At 36.4% G+C, this 22,495-nt stretch overlaps 2 protein-coding genes and 1 long non-coding RNA gene across 10 annotated transcripts; 2 read left to right on the forward strand and 1 right to left on the reverse strand.

The window, feature by feature from the left end:
- Nucleotides 1-4,704, reverse strand: LOC111987733 (uncharacterized). Of its 8 annotated transcripts, XR_010631834.1 has the most exons (7): nucleotides 4,516-4,704; nucleotides 4,183-4,331; nucleotides 3,661-3,730; nucleotides 2,686-2,756; nucleotides 1,934-2,051; nucleotides 1,505-1,656; nucleotides 1-318 (listed from the first exon to the last, which is right to left on the reverse strand). It is a non-coding gene; the product is annotated as an uncharacterized LOC111987733 (long non-coding RNA). The 8 variants fall into 8 exon arrangements; XR_002880340.2 differs by lacking the exon at nucleotides 3,661-3,730; XR_010631832.1 differs by having other exon boundaries at nucleotides 2,686-3,730.
- Nucleotides 4,705-5,266: 562 nt separating this feature from the next.
- Nucleotides 5,267-6,697, forward strand: LOC136070606 (UPF0481 protein At3g47200-like). Its single transcript, XM_065780746.1, has 2 exons — nucleotides 5,267-5,699; nucleotides 6,018-6,697. The coding sequence occupies exons 1-2, from the start codon at nucleotides 5,267-5,269 to the stop codon at nucleotides 6,695-6,697; spliced, it is 1,113 nt and encodes a 370-aa protein (XP_065636818.1).
- Nucleotides 6,698-19,005: 12,308 nt separating this feature from the next.
- LOC136070607 (secreted RxLR effector protein 161-like) lies at nucleotides 19,006-19,725 on the forward strand. The gene has a single exon (XM_065780747.1). It carries the CDS (start codon nucleotides 19,006-19,008, stop codon nucleotides 19,723-19,725), a length of 720 nt encoding a protein of 239 aa, XP_065636819.1.
- Nucleotides 19,726-22,495: the final 2,770 nt, after the last annotated feature.

Consider the following 22,495-nt stretch of genomic DNA (forward strand, 5'->3'; position numbering starts at 1 on the left):
TTGATTCTAAGAAAGTCATTGTTATTCCAAATCAACTTTACTACTCCTGTTCTCCGAAGGTTCATGCAGTAGCTTTGGAACCATCTATCTCTTCAAGGTCTATGGCTTTCACCCAAAGCACAACATATAAACCAATGATTTTAGAAAAATAACCTATCAACTTAGCAAAGCTCTTTCTCAAAAAACTAAGCAAAGCTGAAGCCAAACACTTTTTTTTTTTTTATTACATAAAAGGTAAATTGTTACATTGACTATGCATAGAGAGTTGAACATTGTTGTTTGTTGAGAAGAGGTGGACCTCTTTGTGATGCACCAAGCCTGATAAAAAAAGAGTTAACGGCAAATCCAATTCAGCTTTTGCAAGAAAATTTTTAAGTAATCAAAATGTGTATATTACAATGAGTCATTAGAAAACATCCAAGTAAGGCCATGAAAAACTGATTACTAACTTCCCATCAAAATTCCTAAGGAAAAAAAAAAAAAAAAAAAAAAACACCAAAATTCAATAGTTAAATGCAGATACCATTCTTTTGAGTCATACCCCGATAATATTGCAGCAATGATTGGTTTACTAACGCTAAAGATCATCCCTATTATTTTGGCAAAACTTCTTGAGCTTCGTATATTGACCTTATCCGTTCTAATCAATTTAAATACTTTTAAAATATTTAAAAAGTTTATTTAGTTGAATATAAAGAGAGACACAGAAGAAATATGCATTACATTGACATTTTGCAAAATAGATCAACATTCTATTTTATTTATCTATGTTATTTTTAATCACATTTTTTAATATTCCAAGAGTATCTGGAATTGAAGAATAATATATCAAGCTGCGAGCCTTGTCCAAAAATGTTAATTTATTTTTGAAAGGCCCATTACACCGGTTCACTTTAGCAGCGAGCTATCAGGACATAACTCTTAAATATTCCCATCTAGGAAGTTATTTTCTGCTTAAAATAAATATTACTGGATAATATGGGGTGTCACTTTAGAGGCTTCTAAAGAAACTTGAATAGAATTATTAACCCTAAGCACATCTCATTTCATAGACTCAAGATAATTTGCTTCCATCTACATGGTAAAAGTCTGCAATAAGCAAGACATATAAATATGTGCAGATTATGGTAATCGTTTTAAAAATTAGCTTTTAAATTATCCTTAACCGTCAACAGTCGATAAACAAAGTATACCTTTAAAAATATAACCGCTATTTTATCCAAAGGTAAGTTAATTTGTTTCCACCTATGTCAATTAGAGGCTGATACATCATACAACCAACATCGGCATGAGCAACAATAAAGAAATCCCAATGGACGCAAGCTATGCATCTGTAATCGTAAGTGCTTTCAATCAACTTTTCACAAATTTAATTGTTTCTAGTCCCAAACAAAATACTGAACAAACAAAAATAAATTATAAATCCATCAAGATAGAAATATAATTAATCAATTTTCTTTCAAGCATTTTATCAAACATTATGGATTCAAAATAAATTATATACCTACTCTTGGGCTCTTTGTTATTCGAATCCACTACAAAAGTTTCACCTCCACTGGCACTTTGATCCAATCCACATAGATACATGGGTCTACGCTGTGATTGCATGTGACATGAGCTCAATCCTTTAGTTAAGCTTCTTCCTCACGGATCTTTCTACATGCCCAACAAAAGCAAATTATTCAATCAACCCAGTCTTAGCCTTAGGATCCAAACAGTATCAAATTTGACAATTTCCCTTAATCATGTCCCCATGTAACATATTTAAACCACTAACGTAAAGACCAAGTTATAAATTATAAAAATGGTGCAAGTCAGAAAATATCTCAACCAATAAAGATATCAAAACAACAGAAACAGACCACTTCATTCAACAAAAACCCATTACCAAACAACAACAAAATATGAACAAAACAGAGTTAGTATTTTGTACCTCTTAGATACAAATGAAGGTTTTGACATTCATTCCTTGGTGGCTGTTCCTCCTTCGGTTTAGTATTTTGTACCACAACCGGTAAAGTTGAAGCTGTGATTTTCCTGAATCTGTGTTCCTGTAAACATTGCAGACCAGAAACTCAATACCTGAAATAAAAAAAAATTAAAAAAAAAATGAATTGAAAGAAACAGAGAGAGAGAGAGAGAGAGAGAGAGTCATATATCAAATAGAAGGAGAGAAACAGAAAAGTATGCATTAAGCAACTTTTGGAGTTCCATTCAAGCAAATTTATTATAATTTACACCAAGGACTGTTCATCATATATTTATGATGGGTTATATTATTTTTTTATGATCAAATTGCTCTCACTAATACACCAAGGGTCATTCATCATATTATAAATTATCTATGAAGACAGGTGGTTGTCCCATTGAATATAACAAAATCATTACTGTGAAATAAATTTCATTCGAGACCTAGAGAGAATTCTAACAAGATTTTGTCTCGTTGAAATCTGACAAATGCGAAGTAAAGGCTCAATTCCCCAATTCACTCTATAATAATATTAAATCAATCACAGGAACCAATCAATACAGGGGAAATTATAATCAATTAAGTAGGATAGAACGGGAACTTGTAGGTAGATCACTTTCTGAAATATAAAACCACAAAGGAAATTTCAAACAATAAAGAGTAGCCCCTTTCTCATTAAAAAAATAGTTATAAGCAATTAACCAATCAACACTTACTCCAGACTGATCAAGCTTGCAAAGGACAGAGATGGTCTTAGTAGATCACTTATTTGCTGAGTTACCATTATCTATCAAATCATAAAAGAGGAAAAAAAAAATCAGAGGAAATTAACATGGTCAAAGTTACACAGGTTGTGAACATATTTATCATCTCCATATTTGTTCCATCTTTTAATTAGTCATGGATAAAAGCAATCCTATTTCTTTTCTCCACCATGCTTTCCTCTTCCAGCTTTGATTTTTCACAAAAAACAGCTGCACTTCATCTGCCATGTACTGATGTCCAATACCCAACAATAAGTAGAAAATTTCAATCCAAAAATAGAAGCGCTACATCTTCCATATACAATATCAAAGGAATATTTCCACAGAATTTGCTTTACTTTTTGATTGCTCACACAGAATTTGGGTGATGGAGAAGAATACACCAGATTATGCAATCCCACAAAATCAGTTGCCAAAATATAAATATGGAGATTAAGCCAAAAACTCAAAAGAAAACTAATTCTAAACAAAGCAGAAGAAGATTAAGCCAAAACTACTCCCCTCCTTCCCCATCTTCATCCAACACGTAAGAAAGAAAATCGCAACCACAAATGAATTGAACCTTAACTTAATATAAAAAATAAAAAATAAATAAATAAAAAAAGAAAAAAAAGAAAGAAAGATAGAGAGAAAGAAACAATGGTGATTTATGAGTTAAAAACACTTGGTTATATTCTTGCAATAGGATACAGTTAGGAGATGCAGTTTTGATTGAATTATTGAAATATGAAAGAGAGAGCAATGCACCCAATCAAATTAGTACATGCTGAAGTGAGATCAAAACAAAACCCACTACCTCTGCTAATCACTCAAAAAAACAAATACATATCCAAATGTAACTCTAAACCAAAATCAAGTCAACTGAAAATACCAAAGCCTAAATCATATTTAACCAGCAACTGTATAAAACAATATAAAGAACTTTACCTGTAATATTTTGGAGAAAGATTGGTCTAACAATGGATTTTTCTCTCCCTCTCTGATAGTCTGACTCTTGCTGCCCCTTATTGGCAATCTCAATAATAGTGAGAGGCATTTATGAATGTCGGGTTTATTATTATTATTATTATTATTTTTTTTTTTTAATAGGGAAACTTGAAAAGGTTAGAGCATCAATTCACAGCAACGTAGCAACAGAAAAAAATGCAATTTATTATAGGCAACAGAACACTGAACACCAATCAGTGGGAAAAATTTATTTGAAACGGTTTGGTTAAACAAAAGTAGGTAATATTAAAGTACATGGATATAGATATAGATTATATATATATATATATAATCCAAAAACCCAAAACATAAATCTAACCCAAAAACCTAAATCAAAACCAATCCAACCAAAATACCCAAAACTAACTCATAAGTTCATAACCAAATCGAAGGGAAAAAAAAAAGCATGGCAGATTTCAGAAAACAAAAACAATATTTGAAGAGGGAAAAAAATATACATACCTTCAAAATATGCTGTTGTAGAGACAAACTGGGCCAGAGAACGAACTGGGAATTCAAGTCACCGTTGAGGTTGTGATTGAATGGAGCCGGAGATGGGTGGTGCTGGACCAAAAACGTAACCCTAAACCAAAATCAAGTCCTTCAAAAGCCTAAATCATATTTAAAAGTGAGAAAAAAAAAAAGCATTTTGATAGAGAATCCAAAAACCCAAAACGAAAACTAATCAAATATAAACCTATCCAACAAAAAAAGTCCAATCAAAAGTAACATTTCGTGCCCAAATCTAAAAAATTGAAAAAAAAAAAAAAGCAATGTACGGTGCCCAGTGTTTACCGTTCTGCTTCTTTCTCTGTTTCTTTCTCCGTGTCCCAGGCCTCATCCTCTCTCTATTTCATCGCCTCTCTCTGTTTCATCGCCCTTCTCTCTATCTCTGTCTCTCTATTTCTCTCTTTTTTCTCTTGATCTCTCTCTCCTTTATCCATGTAGCAATCTTTGTTTTGTTTTGTTTTGTTGTTTTTTTTTTTTTTTTAAACGGTTAGTTTCTTTTTATACCAAGAGGGCTCCCAACAGTGTTTTAAACCATTATAATTTATCGCATTTAAACGGTGCTGTAGCATTACAGCATTACTAAACAATGTAATGTATTGCTTTTAACTTATACTTGTTTGAATTTTAGATAGTCAGTAATCATATTTGTCGCCACCTTCTTAATTGTAGGAATCCACTTTATTTCAGTTTTTACTATTATATATATATAGAGGTATATATAAGAAACTATCATATCACCCATTTTTCACAACAATTGAGTTGATAAACTCTTACTAGTACTTATCTAGGTTCATTACTAAGTGAGTGTCCAAGAATGTGAGTGTCCCAAATTTTGGGTATGTTTCTCTCTCGTATAGGAAGCTAGGCTGACACTGCCTTCTTACTGTACGATTGTAGAATTGCAGTACCTTCATAGGAAGGCAATTGTTGTTCTCTACAATGCCCAGTGTATTGGTAGGGCTTGTTGGGTTCTTTTTTTGGGGTTAGGGAAACAGTGGTAGGAAATATCTGCGGTCCTTTTTGCCTTCCTCCACTAATGGACGAGATTACGCATGAATGGAATAACCTTTCTCTTCTAGAAAGAGAGGGTGATGATATGCAATTAAAGAAGAAGTGTCCTATAGAAGAATTCTCTTTGGTGGCTAGATTTCTGACTAGCAGAGCATTGAGTATCGATGCAGTAGCACGAACGTTTACTTCTATTTGGAAAACTCGTAATGGCTTCCAGATACGTAATCTGGGAGACCATAAACTTCTTTTTATTTTTGATAATGGATCAGATGCGGAGAGGGTGCTGCAAAATGAGCCTTGGAGTTTTGACAAGCACCTTATTGTATTCCAGCGTTATAATAAAGATACAACACTTGAGAATTATAGTCTGAATGAAGCTGCATTGTGGGTGCAAGTTCATAACATTCCGTTGGGTTATATGGATAAGGAGACAGCTGAAGAGATATGCTCGACAGTGGGTATAAAAAAAAAAAAAAAACAATGTACCGGTGCCGGTACTTCTAGCGGTCTAAGTTTGGCAAGGGACCCAAACTGCAGTAAACATAAATCATAATTATCGCAAGATTTTGGTTTTTTCTTTTAAAAAATCAAAATTCAAAGAAAGCAAAAAGGAAAAAAAATCAAAGAAAGCGGAAAAAAAAAAACTCACCCTATAACAGAGAATCGCCGGTTAAGGGAAGCAGGTTTTTTGGCGGTTAGAGTCCAACAGTAGTGCTGGCTTCTCTATCTTCCTAAACTCTGACTCCTCTATTCTCTATTTCATCTCCATGTCCCAGGCCTCATCACCTCTCTTGTTCATCTTCAAAGTGATGATTTTCTGAAACTGATCAAGTTGGATGCAAGCTTCATTCTTGAGCTATTCTTTAGATTTTATGAGGAAAGATGGGAAAATGACGATCCTATGGTTGTGGAAGCATGGCTATTAGATGTGGTGAGGCATGAGTTGTTATTACTAGAAAACCAGCTTCCATTCTTTGTTATTGAGAAGCTATACCATCTTACCATTCCCAATGACTCAAATTTCCCATCTTTAATTCAGCTTGCTTTTTACTTCTTTAAGTCCTTGAACATTCATAATAAAGCCCCACATGTGGAAATACAACACTTCACCGATTTGCTTAGGTTCTTTCAACTACCTCCACCCAACAAGCTTCTACCTTATAGAGAAACTAAAATGGTTTTTCCTAAGTACTCTGCAACACAGCTGCGTGAAGTAGGAGTAACTTTTAAAGTGGCTTCAAGCAAATGCGTTCTGGACTTAAATTTCAAAAAAGGGGTGTTGGAAATCCCACTCTTAAAATTCCTGGATTGTACAGAAGCTCTTATTCGAAACATTATGGCAGAGCAATGTGATTATAGAAGAGATGCATGCATTACGGATTTCTATTTAATATTGGATCATCTTATAAATACTACAAAAGATGTGGATTTACTTATGGCCTGTTTGGAAGTTTAGAGAGGGTGGAGAGTAGAGGGGAGTAGAGGAGAGTAGAGTAGTGGGGAGGAGAGTAGAGGGGAATGGTTCTCCTCCACCTTGTTTGGATGTTTTTAAAATTAGTAAGGGGGAAGGGAGTAATTAGCCCTTCCCCTTGTTTGGATGTTTTAAAAATTAAGATGGAGAGGAGAGGAAATGATTAAAATAGACAAATTTACCCTTATTTGAAAATAGACTTGCAACATTGATCTATGATTAATTTAGAAAGGATAAATTAGGGAATTTACTTGGACAATAATTTATCTACTCTACTCTCCTTCCAAATCTCTCCAATTTGGGGGAATTAAAAATGAGGGGTTAGAGGGAGTTGAAACCCCTCCAAACCCCTTCCCCTCCTTCCTTAAAAAACTTCCAAACAAGTTAATTGGATTACTCTCCCTCTCTCTACTCTATTTCCCCTCCTTTTTTAAACATCCAAACAAGCCATTAGTGATGAGGGAATCATTGTCAATAGGCTAGGCGACAGTAATGTAGTGACATCTATGATTAACAATCTTAGCAAAGGAATCTTCAGGAGAAGTATGAACTCTGATTACAGCGAACTCTGTGAAGCTTTGAATGCATTTTATGAGGTAGAATGGCACTGATGGAACGCCATATTAAAAAATCAATATTTTAGCACTCCTTGGGTAACGGCTTCTACCATTGATGCTATTATTCTTTTGGTGCTCACTCTGATACAAACAATATGTTCCATCATCCAAGTAGTTTAGGCTCAACGCCTGTGTGATTCGGATGGTTGTTTGATTGTTGATTTAGTGCTATAATGGATATGTAATTTCCAAGTAAGCATTCAAGAGCAGCCATTGGCAGATTAATGTCACTTGGAAATATGTGGTCTTAGTTATTTATTCTCTTATCTTGAAAATAAACTTTGTAGGTATTAAGTCTTGTTATGTGTGTCTTGTAATTTTGTTTGTCTTGTGAGTTGTTTTTTCTGCTGTGGGAAGTTATGTCACGATGGGAGTAGTTGTTTCTTAAGATTATATATATGCTAGAAATGTGGGATTCCAAATCAAGCCTTTTGTATCATATATGGTTGAGAGTAGCTCCCAGTTATCTATCTTTTTATCTTGTTATGCCTCTAGGATCTAAATTTCCTATTTCTCTCTTCCATCTTCTTCCAACCGCATCAATTGCTTAGTGATGAAACTTTTATTCCTTAGTTATTATTGTCAATGCAATTGATCTTGCATGTGTAAAATATACGTCTATATTAATAGCTCAATACGACTAATCAAGTTGCAATTGGAACACCCTATAATCGCTTAAATAGCCCAATTTGACCTAGTAAATACCATATACATACAGAATTTAGCAAACACTCAGCACAATACAATAGTGAAGAGATGTCCAAGGGTTATAAACTTCTCTATCTCTTTGTCACTAGTCAATATGGAACACCACCATGTTTCCACGCACATGCACCCTCACAAGCGTTAGCCACAGCTACCATTGGAGCACTGGAGGTGTAGACCTACAGTACCATGCGCCCCTGTCTATGAGCGTGACTACAGTCTACTTTTGACAGGTTGTGTATGTGTGTGGACGAGGGGCATAAGGCTAGGGCAGCATGCCGGCTTGGCAAGTATGCCTACAATATTTTATTTGTATTTGAAAACGAAAATGAAAAAGTGCCTCTTATATAATGAAATTATATATATATATATATATATATATATTGTATGGACACGATTTGCAGCCCAAAACCCAAGATGTGTGGGATATTAGCCCAATGAAACCAATATAATAAATTTGTAAAGAGTGAGTCAAAGAACTAGGCCCTAATGAATTTTACAACGGCTAGCATGGATTTAAAAAAGATGACCAAGCAAGAACAAGGCATATAGGACTGAATGAATTCCCTGTCCGATGAGGCAAACCTTAGTATAAATCAATAGAACTTATTACAAATGCAACTTTGATTGCTACAGTATTCTCCCTCCCTTTTCTTCCGATCCCTTTCCTTCAGGGATCTCTTACATTATATATCTCTTTCCCGGTGATCCTGACCCTCCATTTGTCAATCATCCAAGCCACCACTTGAGTGTCCGTCCCATCAGACACCTCTTCTGGCTCTTTGTGAGTTGTGGTAGCCAAGGAAGCACTGTTTAGGGATCTTCTCCACATAAATGTGGCCAAAAAAGTAGTTGCATTGCATTTAATGCGGAGGTAGAAGCTTTCCTTTAGATATTTTTGGGTTCCCTGCCTTCTCGTGTGTCCATGAGGCACGTTTCTAACACTAGAGCTTCTATGGAGGTCATTTTCGTCGTTTGGAATACGTGTCTAAGCTATATTTGTCATAGTAGAGGAGGAATTCCTCCTCGGACCACCTTCCACCCCTTTCTTACTAGTGAGACTCTAAACTGGAACTCTTCATAACTATTTGTCACTCCTTAGACATGCCAACGTCCTTGGATGAGGCCCAAGGCCCATATGTAATTTTGGGCCCCTATCCCTACAATAGCCCCTCAAAACTCTAGTTTTTCCCTCTCATCCGAGTAAAAAAGGCGAGGTTTTAATTTTTAAGAGACAAAACCATTTATTTCCTTGGTTCACACGTGTAGAATTACCGTTTTGCGCATCCCATGATTGTTACTAACGCTTCAAAGCCCGCAATGCATCATTAATTGCTCCAGGCAGCGCTTTGTCCTCCGCATCCAACGGTGAGACGCAGATCCAACGATTGATCTTTCCCTCCGAATTCTGAATGGGATAACTCCCACTCACTTCTACCCTTTATATAAAGCCTCAAGGGAAGTCACTTTCCCTTCATTTCACAAGTCTTCAAGCTTTCAGAGATTCCAAGCATTCAAAATTTATTACACTCTCTAAGTTTCCAAGCCTCACCACCTTCTTTCTTCAAGAGATCTTTGAAAATCCTTTTAAAGGTCTCAAGGACTTACACAAGCACTTATCCTCGTAAGTATTCACTTCTTCAAATTCTTCTTTTCCTCATCGGCCAATCTCCTCGGCCTTCTTTCTTCCTAGAAAACTTCTTTTACTTCTCCTTAACGTGTTCGAATGGGTAGGTTCAAACACCTAGTTGACTCTTCGGTCAGCATGGAAGGCTTTAGGGCGAAGTACCATATTCCACAGGAAGTAGCCCTGCAATATTGTCCCCCAGACCGGGTACTCACAGATAGGGAAGTGGGTGAAGTTTTCATTCCGATGATCGCCTTTATAGAGGGAGGAATGACACTGCCCATGGGTAGGATAACCAGAGACTACCTACTCAACCACAGGTTATGCTCCCATCAGTGTGCTCCTAATCTGTTTAGGGTCTTAGGGAGTATAGATGCTCTAAACGATCAAATGAATCTAGAACTCACATGGCACGACGTCGTTCAAATGTACGAGTGTCATCCCCTTGTCAGCGCGAGATATTATGTCAAGTCCCGGTCTGACGCTGTTAGGTTGATATCCTGCCTTCCTAAGTCCAACAAGGGCTTAAAGGATGATTATCTGATCGCCTCCAGGGAGTGGCATGATGGTCTTCACTGCCCTACTCGGGCGGGAGAACCAGGTGGGATATCTTAGGATTAGGTCCCTTAGTAGAGAATTTAGCCCTTTTAGCTTTTCTATCTTCCTCCTTCATTATTTCATTATCCCCTGATAATAACTTTTATCAATCTAACCACAATTTCCTCCTCGGATGCTTTTCACAGATAAAACCCACACTGCTCCAAGGCTCAACTTAATCAACGCTCCAGCTTTTAACTCACTACTAAGATCTGAAGTGTTCATAAGTGAGGACGGGTAACTTCGAGCCGCTCATCTGATACTAAACTACGAGCCTATATCATGTGTGTTTCAAGATGCAGGCCAAGCGATCAAAGCTGGTGACCCTAGGTTGAAGCGTATTAACGTTTTTATGCCCGGGTTCCTAGCTCGGAGAGATCTTCCACCCATCGCTCTGCCCATCCAGCGTGCTCCTTGGGAAGCAGCTGCTCCGAGAAAGGATATAGCCTCTACGAATTTGTCACTTGACACCAAAATTGACCAATTTCGCTTTGAGAAGGATGAGGAAGAAAAGGCAAACCCTAAAATTCAACTTGCGGATTCCGAGGACGAATTAGACAGGCACTCTGCTGCCCAATCTCCCAGGCTCGTTATTGCTCGTGCTGATCCTAGTTCCGAGGAGGAAGAAGCAATGGACATTAAGCCAAGGAAGGGATTAAGGGGTCTCCTTGCTGCGAGGAACCCAGGGGGGTCGTCCAAAGATGCCCCCAAGTCCCAAGTTCCTGCCAACCTCCCGCCTCCTCCTCCTCTTTCCGTAACTTCAATCGAATTCCCCCCTAATCCGGACCTAAAAAAGAAAAGGAAGGAGCCAAAGTGCCGAAGGTGGAGAAGGGCAAAATGGTTCCTCTAAAAGGGGGAAAGCAACAAAAAAACCGCTAGAGGATAGAGGGGCTCTTCTGTGGAGAGCAGGGAAGATTCCCTCAGGGTCGACATGTGCCGACCGTAGTGCATTTGGGCTCCCAGGCTGGAGTTGGATGGTGCCCTCATCCTTTGGGATGCCTCGGTCCGAAATTTCCAGGGGAGCATTCGGGCTACGTTGTCGAAGCCCTTGAGCAGCCACTCCTCCTGCGCAGGGACATAGGGCTTACAAGCGTTACAAGCAACCCGAACTGTTCCTATCCCTAAAAAGGGACCTTGCTATGGTGAGTGTTTTTATATATCTCTTGAGTTAAGCATTTAGCAGCTCCTTTATTCTATCTCACTCCTCTGTTATTTCTATGTAGGTCACCCAGCAAATTTTTGTAGCCGAGGAATGGGTCAAGGACGCCCACAATCAAGCTAAGGCGGAGGCCTATTCCTGGGCTGAGACCGAGAAGTAGCTAAGGCCTTTGAAGCAGGAGCAGACTGAGCTATCCGAGAAACTGAAAGAGGCAGACAAAACTCGTCTGAGTGCCGAGGCGGGAATAAAGTCCGCGGAGAGGCAGGCTGAGGATCAATGCCAGAAACTACACGTAACTGAGATTAACCTGGCCACCGAAAAACAAACTGTTTTGGATCTAAAGGCGGAGCTGTAGAAAGCCAAAGATGCAGCTTGAGTGGCCAAGGAAGCTGCTGAGGCCGCGATGATGGCATCCTACGAACGTGGGGTGACAGACACGAAGAAACAACTGGCAAAGGAAGTGGCTATAGTGTACGGGGACTACTATGCCGAATCATGGGGAGTAGCCATGGACCGAGCGGGATTTCCTGTAGACTCCAAGATGAGGAGGGCCGAGAGTATCTTCTACCCCGTGGATATTCGAGAAATTCCTGAAATGGTCCCTCCTCCTGAGCAACTCATCGCCACCCTCCCACTCCTGATGTTGAAGCTTCTAAAGGGGCTAGAGTGGGTGAGGAGGCTCAGCCACCGACGAAGGCCAAGCCCTTCGAGGACTCCTTTACAATCAGGGATATGGTCTCTCAAGCCAAAGACGCAGAGCTTAAGTCTCAGGTCGAGGATCTTCAACTCGAGAAGGCTGATCCAAAGTAGGCCCCTCCGCAGGCAAAGACTTAGGCCTAGGATTTTCTTTTGTAGTTTTTTTTTTGGTACATATTTCTTTGTAATGGCGTTCTGCCTCCTTTTGTAATGCATTCTCCTTTGACCAATGAATAGACTTTTGTTTCTATTTCTTGTGTCTTTACTTCATATGTTTCTCAAGTTTACCAAAGATTTAAGCTATTGCCATTCTATCTTTAATAATAAGTAACATTAGCATCATGCTACTAGCTTTAACAATTTGACTAAGTACCATCCATAAAGAGGTTTACTGCATGACCAAGTATGATCAGGGATTTTATCGTATACTTAGAAAGATTCGAATAGGTGTATTAGGGTGTTGATTTTACCAATGTATGTGGTCTGAAGAACCAAGCATACCTGAGGCTCTGTTTAACACTTAGGAAAAATGAATAAATGTTACATAATACTAATTTCCATAGTGTTAATTTCCCCAAAACATCTAGTCCGAGGACACAGGCATGACTAAGGTTCTGTTTAAACACTTATAAAAGATGTCATAGTGTGTTAATTTCACCCAAGTATGTGGTCCGAGAGACCTGGCATAACTTAGGATCTGTTTAACACTTATAAAAGATGTCATAGAGTGTTAACTTTCCCAAAGCATCTGGTCCAAGGACTTCAAGCATGACTAAGGTTCTGTTTGAACACTTATAAAAGATGTCATAGAGTGTTAACTTTCCCAAAACATCTGGTCCAAGGACTTCAGGCATGACTAAGGTTCTGTTTAAACACTTATAAAAGATGTCATAGAGTGTTAACTTTCCCAAAGCATCTGGTCCGAGGACTTCAGGCATAACTAAGGTTCTGTTTAAACACTTATAAAAGATGTCATAGTATGTTAATTTCACCCAAGTATGTGGTCTGAGACATTGTTATTGATACTGTTCCGTTTTGGCCGAAACAGCCGGAATTTTTCATACCGGTATGCAAACTGGTACCAGAATACCCCACGTTCCACCTCGGGTCAGATTTCAGGCCATTCCGGTCATTTCGGACAATTTCAACTGAGATGTAAATTCTGACCGGTACAGGATTTAGCCTGTTATTAAAATTTAAAAAAAAAAATTATTATAGATTTTTTTATTTGAATATAAAAATATTTAATTCTTTATAACAATGTCTAGTTTTTTTTTTTTTGCTCTAACATGGGCACCTAAACTTCTTTAAGTATTAGATTATTCATTTGTGTATATGTAATCCTCTAGTCTATACAGGAAGCAATTATAGGAATAAATTTGTTGGAGGTGTTTCCAAGATACTGGGTAGGAATTTTTAATTTAGGATTTCATGAATCCCATGAGAGGTTGAGAACTATTAGACTAAACTGTTAGAGTTTATAACACTGTATTATGTTTAGTAGTTTGTAAGCTCTTGGATTTCAAGTGTACAAGAGGTAATTCCTATGTGAAATTGGGGAAACTTCTTTATTAGATTATTTTTAAAGAAATTGGAATATGTTAAGTTTTAGATCTTGATTATTGAATTACAAGTGAATTAACCAAGTTAATAAATCAATCCAATTTTGCCAATTTATAATATCTGAGTTAGGCAATTTAAAGGACGTAAATGCAAATTCAATAAGGTGTCACCAATTGCACAAAAGTGACAAAAATCATTCATAAAGAGATAGAAATATGATGACGAAGTGGAAAATAGACGAAAAATCCAAAGGAAAAACCACTATGAGGAAAGCCTTCAATAACAAAATCCACTATGATAAGAGAAGTTTTACATATGAGCAAAATTTTTTCTTAGAATTTACAAACCAGTAGACAACTTACAACAAAAATCTTTTACTGTACTAGAATGCCAGGACTCTTCAACCACATGGATTATTGCACTTGTTAGGGTCATATTTTTTGGTATTGGCTAATCTGATTTAAAATGCACTTAATGATTTATTTTGAGTCTTAGTTTTTAGTGTCCAAAAGTGTGTTAAAGATTCATATTGAAGAGAAAAGAAAACTATTCAAGAGACAATTGAAACAAGTACCTAAATTGTACCTCGATACCTACTCAACATATCGAGGCTTAGTTAATCTTGATACCTAGCTTGATACCCCTCGACTTATCAAGTTATGGGAAATTTGAATAGAAAATTTTGTTTCAACAAAAGATACCTAGCTTGATATAAGGACATAAGAGATACACATTAAGAGAAGTTTCTGTGAATTTGTGTGCCTAGGTTTTTTTAGCAAGCTACTTCTAGTTTGCCATTGAAGCTTGTTGCTGCAAAGACATTTACACCAACTATTACAACAATCTCGAATTGCTATTGAGAAGTCAATCACATTGATTGGCAAATCCATGCACCTTGAAGTTAGTTACATCTATTGGCAGATCCCAGGCTATCGAAAAAGTTTGCTAAGAAGTAAGTCCAACCTAGTTAGAACTAAGCTAGGATCAATAGGTTTTACTATAGACAGGTATTTGGAATTGTGTTAATTCTTTTTACTTGTAATCTTATTGGTGGATTTTTCAAGAGAGATGACCCTATAGTTTCTAATTTATGTTCTGCTGCATTAATCTCTAGATTAGCAATAAGGTTTTTCTTTGGTTGAATATTACATCTAATTGGACTAATTAATTTGGTAATTGATTAATTTAGCTGGAATCCTTTTAAATCCAACAACATTGTTGAACTATTTCTTGATTCAATCTTCAATAACACATTACAAACTCAATTTCAACATATATCAATGTCATAGAATCTACCAACACTAAACACTATTGATCTTAACAAAATTCATATAATTCCATTAAGATTTATCTCTACAAGGGTATTGGAATTTGAAGATGTTAGGGTCATATTTTATTGTAATTGGCTAATCCTTTGACAAAATGCAATTTACTTGTAATTGGGTAGATTTAATATGGGTTTAGTACTTCAAGAAACATATTGTTTAAGTCAAGTATTAAAGCTATGAAGATTAGTCTAAGAAACAAGTGAAGAAAAGTTATTCATTAAGTCTTGATAGATGCCTGCTATCGAGACTTAATGTGAAGCTCGATAGATAGCTCAACAGCAGCTCGATTTATCGAGAATTATGATTTCAAAATTTTCAGATCTGAAATTTAGTCCAATCTTGTGTAATTGTTTAGGGTTTATTTTCTCATAATCCTAGACATATATAAGGCTTATTTTAAAGGCCGTCAGACACTGATATAGAGACCAAAAAACTTATTTTCTCTGTGTGAAGCTACTGCGTTTGTATGCCATAGGGTTTTGTAACTGAGTGCTTCCAAATCTTCATTGTTGATGAAGTGAAAAACTTTGCAGCCAACAACATCTGTTCAAGTTGTTGGAGTTAGTCACGTACTTGGGATCCGTGCAAAGGGTTAGTCACAAATTGGAGGTTTGTGCATCAAAAGGAAAGAAGGCTACTACAAGAACAAGTTCAATTGAGTATTGGAGCAAAAGTTCAACTGTAGGTTAGTATTTTGGGATAGGCCAGGGTAGTTGGTAAGATTCCTTATACTTGTAACCGCTTGATTGTTGATTAGTGGATTCTTGGGAGTGGTGGCCTTAAAATCACCTGCTGGAGTTTTGACCTTGCGAGGTTTTCCCCATTTGTCAACAAATCACCATGTTTAATTTATTTTCTGCTGCACTTAGTATTTTTGGTGATTTATTGGTGCCTTCACATTTTGCATACAATTGAACTTAATTAATCAACTTGGGTAATTAAATTAATTAACCAGGGTCAAGTTATCTTAACTCAACAAGTGGTATCAAAGCGGGCACACTTTGATTATGTTTTAATCTTTACTGTGTGATCCATTGACCCCTATTGTCATGGAATCAAATTGCATGAAAATATCTTTTTCTTGTAATATATCGTGTGTTTCTAACCTTTACATGCTTAAGTTTCTCAAAACATGCAAGTCTAAAGGTTGTTTGAAAGCTCTTTTAATGATTTTTGAAAAGGCCTCTTTATGAGTAGAAGAAGACTAGTTTGTCTCAATTTGTTTAGCTACAAAGGTATACGCCTTAGGAAGATAAAGGCAACGGTAAAATCCTGTGACTGTCAAATCAAGGAAAAGACCATACCTGATGACTTAACAAATAAGCATGAAGTATGCTTCATGATGCACTCAGCCTTCAAAGTCATGAACACCTGTTTATGGTATCTTGATAGCGGTTGCTCAAGACATGTGACCAGAGATTGCACTCTATTCAAGGAATTTGAATCCAAGAAAGGTGGAAATGTCACATTTGGAGATAGAAGCAAATCCCAAATAAAGGGGAAGAGAATCATCTCTTTACCAAGGTTAACAGACATTGCAAATATGCTATATGTGGAAGGGCTAAGTGTGAATTTATTAAGCATTAATCAGATTTGTGATCAAGACTTCATGGTGCTGTTCTCAAAAGGGAAGTGTTTGGTGCTAAATGAGTCAAGCAAGCAACTCATAAGTGAAATTCACACACTAGACAATTGCTATGGTCTAGTTCCTGATGCTGAAATTGTATGTAATAGCATTCGAATGCCAAACGAGGACTTATGGCACCAAAGGATGGGGTATGCCAGCTATAAGCAATTATCACTTGTGTCAAAAATCGATGCAGTTCTAGGAATGCCTAAACTTAGCAAAGTGACAAGTGCTATATGTGGACCTTGTCAACTTGGAAAAAAAACAAAAGCTTAACATCATGCCACCTTGACCACAGCCACGACTAGACCTCTTGAGTTTCTTCATGTTGACCTCTTGAGTTTCTTCATGTTGATCTGATGGGTCCAACAAGAACAGAATCCCTTGGAGGAAAGAAATATTTCATGGTAGTAGTTGATGACTTTACCAAATTCACTTGGGTCATTTTGCTACGATCTAAGTTTGAAGCTCCTCATCACATTGAGTTATTATGCAAAAGGGTGTAGAATGAGAAAGTATTGAAAGTTGATCGAATCAAAAGTGACCATGGCAAAGAATTCAAAAACTCTCATGGCAAAGAATTTTCAACTACTATCACCCTTTACCATAATGGTGTTGTAGAAAGAAAGAGTAAGGTCATTCAAGAGATGGCTAGAGCCATGTTGCACATCAAGGATGTGGCAAAAGATTTGTGGGGTTAACACTGCATGTCATATTGTGAATTGCGTGCACTTCAAACTAGGTACAAAGAAGACCTCCTATGAACTATGGAAAAGAAGAAAACCAAATGTGAAATACTTCAGAATTTTTTATAGCACTTGTTTCATTCTAAAGGACAGAGAAAATGTGGGAAAGTTTGACACCTAAAGCGATGAAGAAATCTTTCTTAGATACTCCTCCACAAGCAAAGCCTATAGGGCGCTGAATAAAAGGAATAGAAAGGTCATGGAGACTATCAATGTTGTGATTGATGAAGCATCAACTTCAAAATCCTCAAAAGCAACAGAGCAAATGTCAAAATTAGTTCTCTCTCTACCTTTATAGAATGAACAAGAAGTAGGTGATCAAGATCCTCCTCCTCCTGACTCATCTAGTGCTATATAAGCCCAAAAGACCCTTCTACATCTCCTCTGCCTGAAGATAAAAAATAACCCTTATCTAGAATTAAAATGAATCATCCTTCAGATATGATCGTGGGAAACATGAATGAACTAACTTTGAGAAAGCGAACAGTTGATAAATATGTGACTAACTTTGTTTCTTATTCATGTTATTTGTCACAGGTAGAACCTGCCAAGGTTGAAAATGCTCTTCAAGATGAAAGCTAGATTGAAGCCATGCACGATGAACTTCATCAATTTCAAAGGAATGATGTCTAGACATCGGTACCTAGGCCAGAGGGAGTGAACATCATTGGCACAAAATAGATATTCTGCAACAAGACTGATGAAGAAGGAAATGTGATTCGCAACAAAGCTAGACTTATGGCCCAAGGATATACTCAAGTAGAAGGAGTGGACTTTAATGAAACATTTGCTTCTGTTGCTCGCATTGAATCCATAAGAGTCCTACTTGCATTGGCATGTGGTGTGAAGAATGTCTTTCTAAATGGTTTTCTCAAATATGAGGTTTATGTAGCTTAGCCTAAAGGGTTCATTGACCCACACTTTTCAGATCATGTGCTTTATCTTAACAAGGCACTATATGAATTGAAACAGGCACCTAGAGCATGGTATGATCGTCTCACTGAATATTTGGTGTCAAATGGCCTCACAAGAGGACAAGCAAATTGAACATTGTTCATTAAGAAAGTGGATGAAGAACTAGTTGTAGCTCAAGTTTATGTAAATGACATTATCATTGGATCTAGAAAAGATGACTTGACTTACTCATTCCCAAGTATGATGTAGACTGTATTTGAGATGAGCATGATTGGAGAATTGAACTACTTCCTTCGACTACAGATTCGTCAAAGTGACTCAGGCATTTTCATCTCTCAATCTAAATATGCTAAAAATCCTGTGAAGAAATTTGGTTTAGAGTCTGTTAGCTCTATCAGAACACTTATGAGTCCAAATGTTAAACTCACTGTTGACTTGTTAGGAAAGAGTGTTGATCCTTCTTTATATAGAAGCATGAAAGATAGTCTCTTTTACCTTATTGTTAGTAGGCCTAACATTAGCTATAGTGTTAGAGTGTGTGCTACATATCAGGCTAATCCCAAAGAATCACACATCATTGCAGTAAAACGTATCATTAAATATGTTAAAACCACTAGTAACTTTGGAGTATGGTATGAGAAAGATACTAATGATGTTTTAGTTGGATATTCTAGTAATTTGGTTTAGAGTCTGTTAGCTCTATCAGAACACTTATGAGTCCAAATGTTAAACTCACTGTTGACTTGTTAGGAAAGAGTGTTGATCCTTCTTTATATAGAAGCATGAAAGATAGTCTCTTTTACCTTATTGTTAGTAGGCCTAACATTAGCTATAGTGTTAGAGTGTGTGCTACATATCAGGCTAATCCCAAAGAATCACACATCATTGCAGTAAAACGTATCATTAAATATGTTAAAACCACTAGTAACTTTGGAGTATGGTATGAGAAAGATACTAATGATGTTTTAGTTGGATATTCTAGTGCAGATTGGGCTGGGAATGCTGATGACCGGAAAGGTACTTCTGGTGGGTGTTTTTACTTGGGTAATAACCTTGTCTCATGGATGAGTAAGAAGCAAAACTCTATCTCTCTCTCCACTGCTAAGGTTGAATACATTGCTGCTGATAGCTGTTGCACCCAACTTATTTGGATGCAAAAACTCCTCCTTGATTATGGTCTCTGTCAAAAGCATCTCATTATCTATTGTGACAATACCAGTACCATCAATATCTCTAAAAGTCCTGTTCAACACTCTCGGACCAAACACATTGCGATCCAACATCACTTTATTTGTGAGTTGGTTGGAGATAGTACTCTTACTCTTGAGTTCATTCACATTGATGATCAAAAGGTTGATTTGTTCACCAAGCTTCTAAATGGTCGACATTTTGAATTCTTGCACCAGAACATTGGTGTTATATCCATGGACTGATCTCTCTCCTCTTCTTTGTGCATATGCATCTAGTTTTGTTTTTTTGTTGGTTTGGTCGGTTTTTTTTATTTTATTTTATTTTATTTTTTTATTTTTTTTAGTTTAGGGGAAATTACAGTAAAACTGCCTATTGTTTGGCCCGTTTTCACTTTACCTACCTGTGGTTTAAAACTTAACACTTTGCCCACTTGTGTTTAGCTTTGTTTGGTCTTTATTACTCACATTTGGCTTTTCCGTTAAAAAACAATTTTTACTTCAAAACATAACATAACACAAATAAAAAAGGTAGGGTTTGAATTTTTTCAAAAAACATAAATAAAAATTACTTATAAAATTCCGAACAATTACAAATCAAATTGTTTGGAGGAGCATGGGCTGGAAAGTTGAATTTATTGTTTAGAGATGTTGCAGATGAAAAAAAAAAGTGGGAAAGAATGATTAAAAAAATGAAAGAATTAGAGGCTGTTTGGTTTACTAGTTTTCATGACTCAATTCTCTGTTTCCATAACTCAGTTCTTAAAAATGGTGGGACCTATAGCAAAATACTCGTTTGCCTGCACAATTTCTTTGTTTTCATAACTCTGTTTCCAACACTCAATTCTCTACTTTTTGAGTTATGAGTTATGAGTTATGGAAACTGAAAACAACTTTTGGCTGTTTTCAGATTTCAATTCTCATAACTCAATGACATTTTTGTAATTAAACACACAAGGGGGACCCATTGTCATAACTTCAGCCGCACCTTTTGACCTTTTTTTTTTCCTTTCTTCTTAGGTTCGGTCTTCTCCACTGGGTTTCCTTTTTTTTTTTTTTTTTTTTTTTTCCTTTCCTCCTGGGTTTGGTTTTCTCCACTGTGTTTCCTTTTTTTTTTTTTTTTTTTTCCTTTCTTCTTCAGTGGGTTCGATCTTCTACTCTTGAGTGTTTTTTTTTCTTCTTCAGTGAGTTCAGGTTTCTGGGTACTGAAAAAAAAAAAAGTTGTATTAGTGACAGTTATAGGACCCACAAATAGTGTGAAAAATATTGAGTGATGGAAAGTGAGTGATAGTGCCAAACGGGTGTGAGAAATTAAGTGATGAGTGATGAGTGATGGAAATTAAGTGACAAAAATTGATTGATGAAAAAAATTCATCCAAACAGCCTCTTAAGGACCAGCAACTCATGCAACAAAGGGCTCTTCAGCAGCTTGGTATGATGCACAAACCGAAAATCTTACCGAAGAAAAAGAAAGAAAAAAAAAGTACCGAAAAAGGTACATGCCTTTGTCTCTATCTTGTTCTCCATTACACGGCCCATGTATCTTGCCAACAACTAACTGGATATCCTCGAACCACGTTGAATAGCTCCCTAACTAAGTATGTTTTAGTTACATTTTGCTGTTCATGTGAATCATAGTCTCTAGCCTCGATATCCGTCTCACTTTTTCAATATTGTCTCAATCCCCTCCCATCTACTTGGCTGCAGAAGATTTGACGTACCTGCCTCCATTCTTTAATTGAAATGATAGAATGCAACACAATTTATTTTCAAATTGGTTTATTAAAATAATGGACAAAATTGCTTTTTGCCCCTTTCTGAAAAAAATCCAGCATTTTGCCCTCTTTCTCAAACTAATTAGGGAAATGCCCCTCTTTTGAAAATCGAGTTTCTGAAAATCGATTTAAGCCCTATAGCGGCGTTTTTAGGACCCTATAGTGACGTTTTAAGGACCTATAGTGACGTTTTGTAACTCGATTTTCATAAAGTCGAGTTATAGGTAAAAAAAAAAAAGAAAAAAAATTGCATGTAACTCGACTTTATGAAAATCGAGTTACAAAACGTCACTATAGGTCCTTAAAACGTCACTATAGGGTCCTCAAAAATGCCGCTATAGGGCCTAAATCGATTTTTAAAAGAGGGGCATTTCCCTAATTAGTTTGAGAAAGAGGGCAAAATGCTGGATTTTTTTTCAGAAAAGGGCAAAAAGCAATTTTCTCCTAAAATAATTATATACATTCAGGATCTCACCTTTATGGCTCTTCATTCTCACATAAGCCTTCTTCTTCTTCTTCTTCACTATGTTTCTTTGAACTTTTCTTGCTCCATATATTTTTTTAATTCTTTTTTTTCACCTCCTTCTTTTGTATGTTAGTCCAGTATGTTTTTTTTCTCGAAAAATATCTACTTATTCTACATCAAAATGTCTTAAGTCATCAAGAAAACTATTATGTTTCCTTACTTAGAATGGAGAAGATGATGGTGTTTCCTCAAAACAGTAAATTCAACTTCCCAGCTCAAGCTTCTTCAAACAATTTAATTTGTAATTGTTTGGAATTTTATAAGTAATGTATATTTTATTTTATTTTTTTAAATTCAAACTTAACCTTTTGATTCATGTTATGTTATGTTTTGGTGGTAAAAATTGTTTTTTAACAGAAAAGCCAAAGGTGGGTAACAAAGGCCAAACAAAGCTAAACATGGCAAAATGTTATGTTTTAAACGATGGGTAGGAAAAATGAAAACAGGCCAAACCACAGATGGGTTTACTGTAATTTTCCTTTAAGTTTTTTTTAATAAAAAAAATGAAAAAAATCAGAAAAATACAAAAACAATGTGTGTTTGTATATACTGGTACTTGTGTACCTTGGATGGCCATTGAAATAAGGTTTCTCAACTTTGTATCTCATGTAACTTAGATGAGCACCTTTATGCACAACTAAGTAATGTGAACTTTGTAACTCTTTTATGTGATTTGTTTGATTTCGTTGATCTCTTATCTTTTATATTTTAAATC

Source organism: Quercus suber, unplaced genomic scaffold, assembly GCF_002906115.3.
Source record: "Quercus suber isolate HL8 unplaced genomic scaffold, Cork oak 2.0 scaffold_246, whole genome shotgun sequence".
Taxonomy (NCBI): Eukaryota; Viridiplantae; Streptophyta; class Magnoliopsida; order Fagales; family Fagaceae; genus Quercus; species Quercus suber.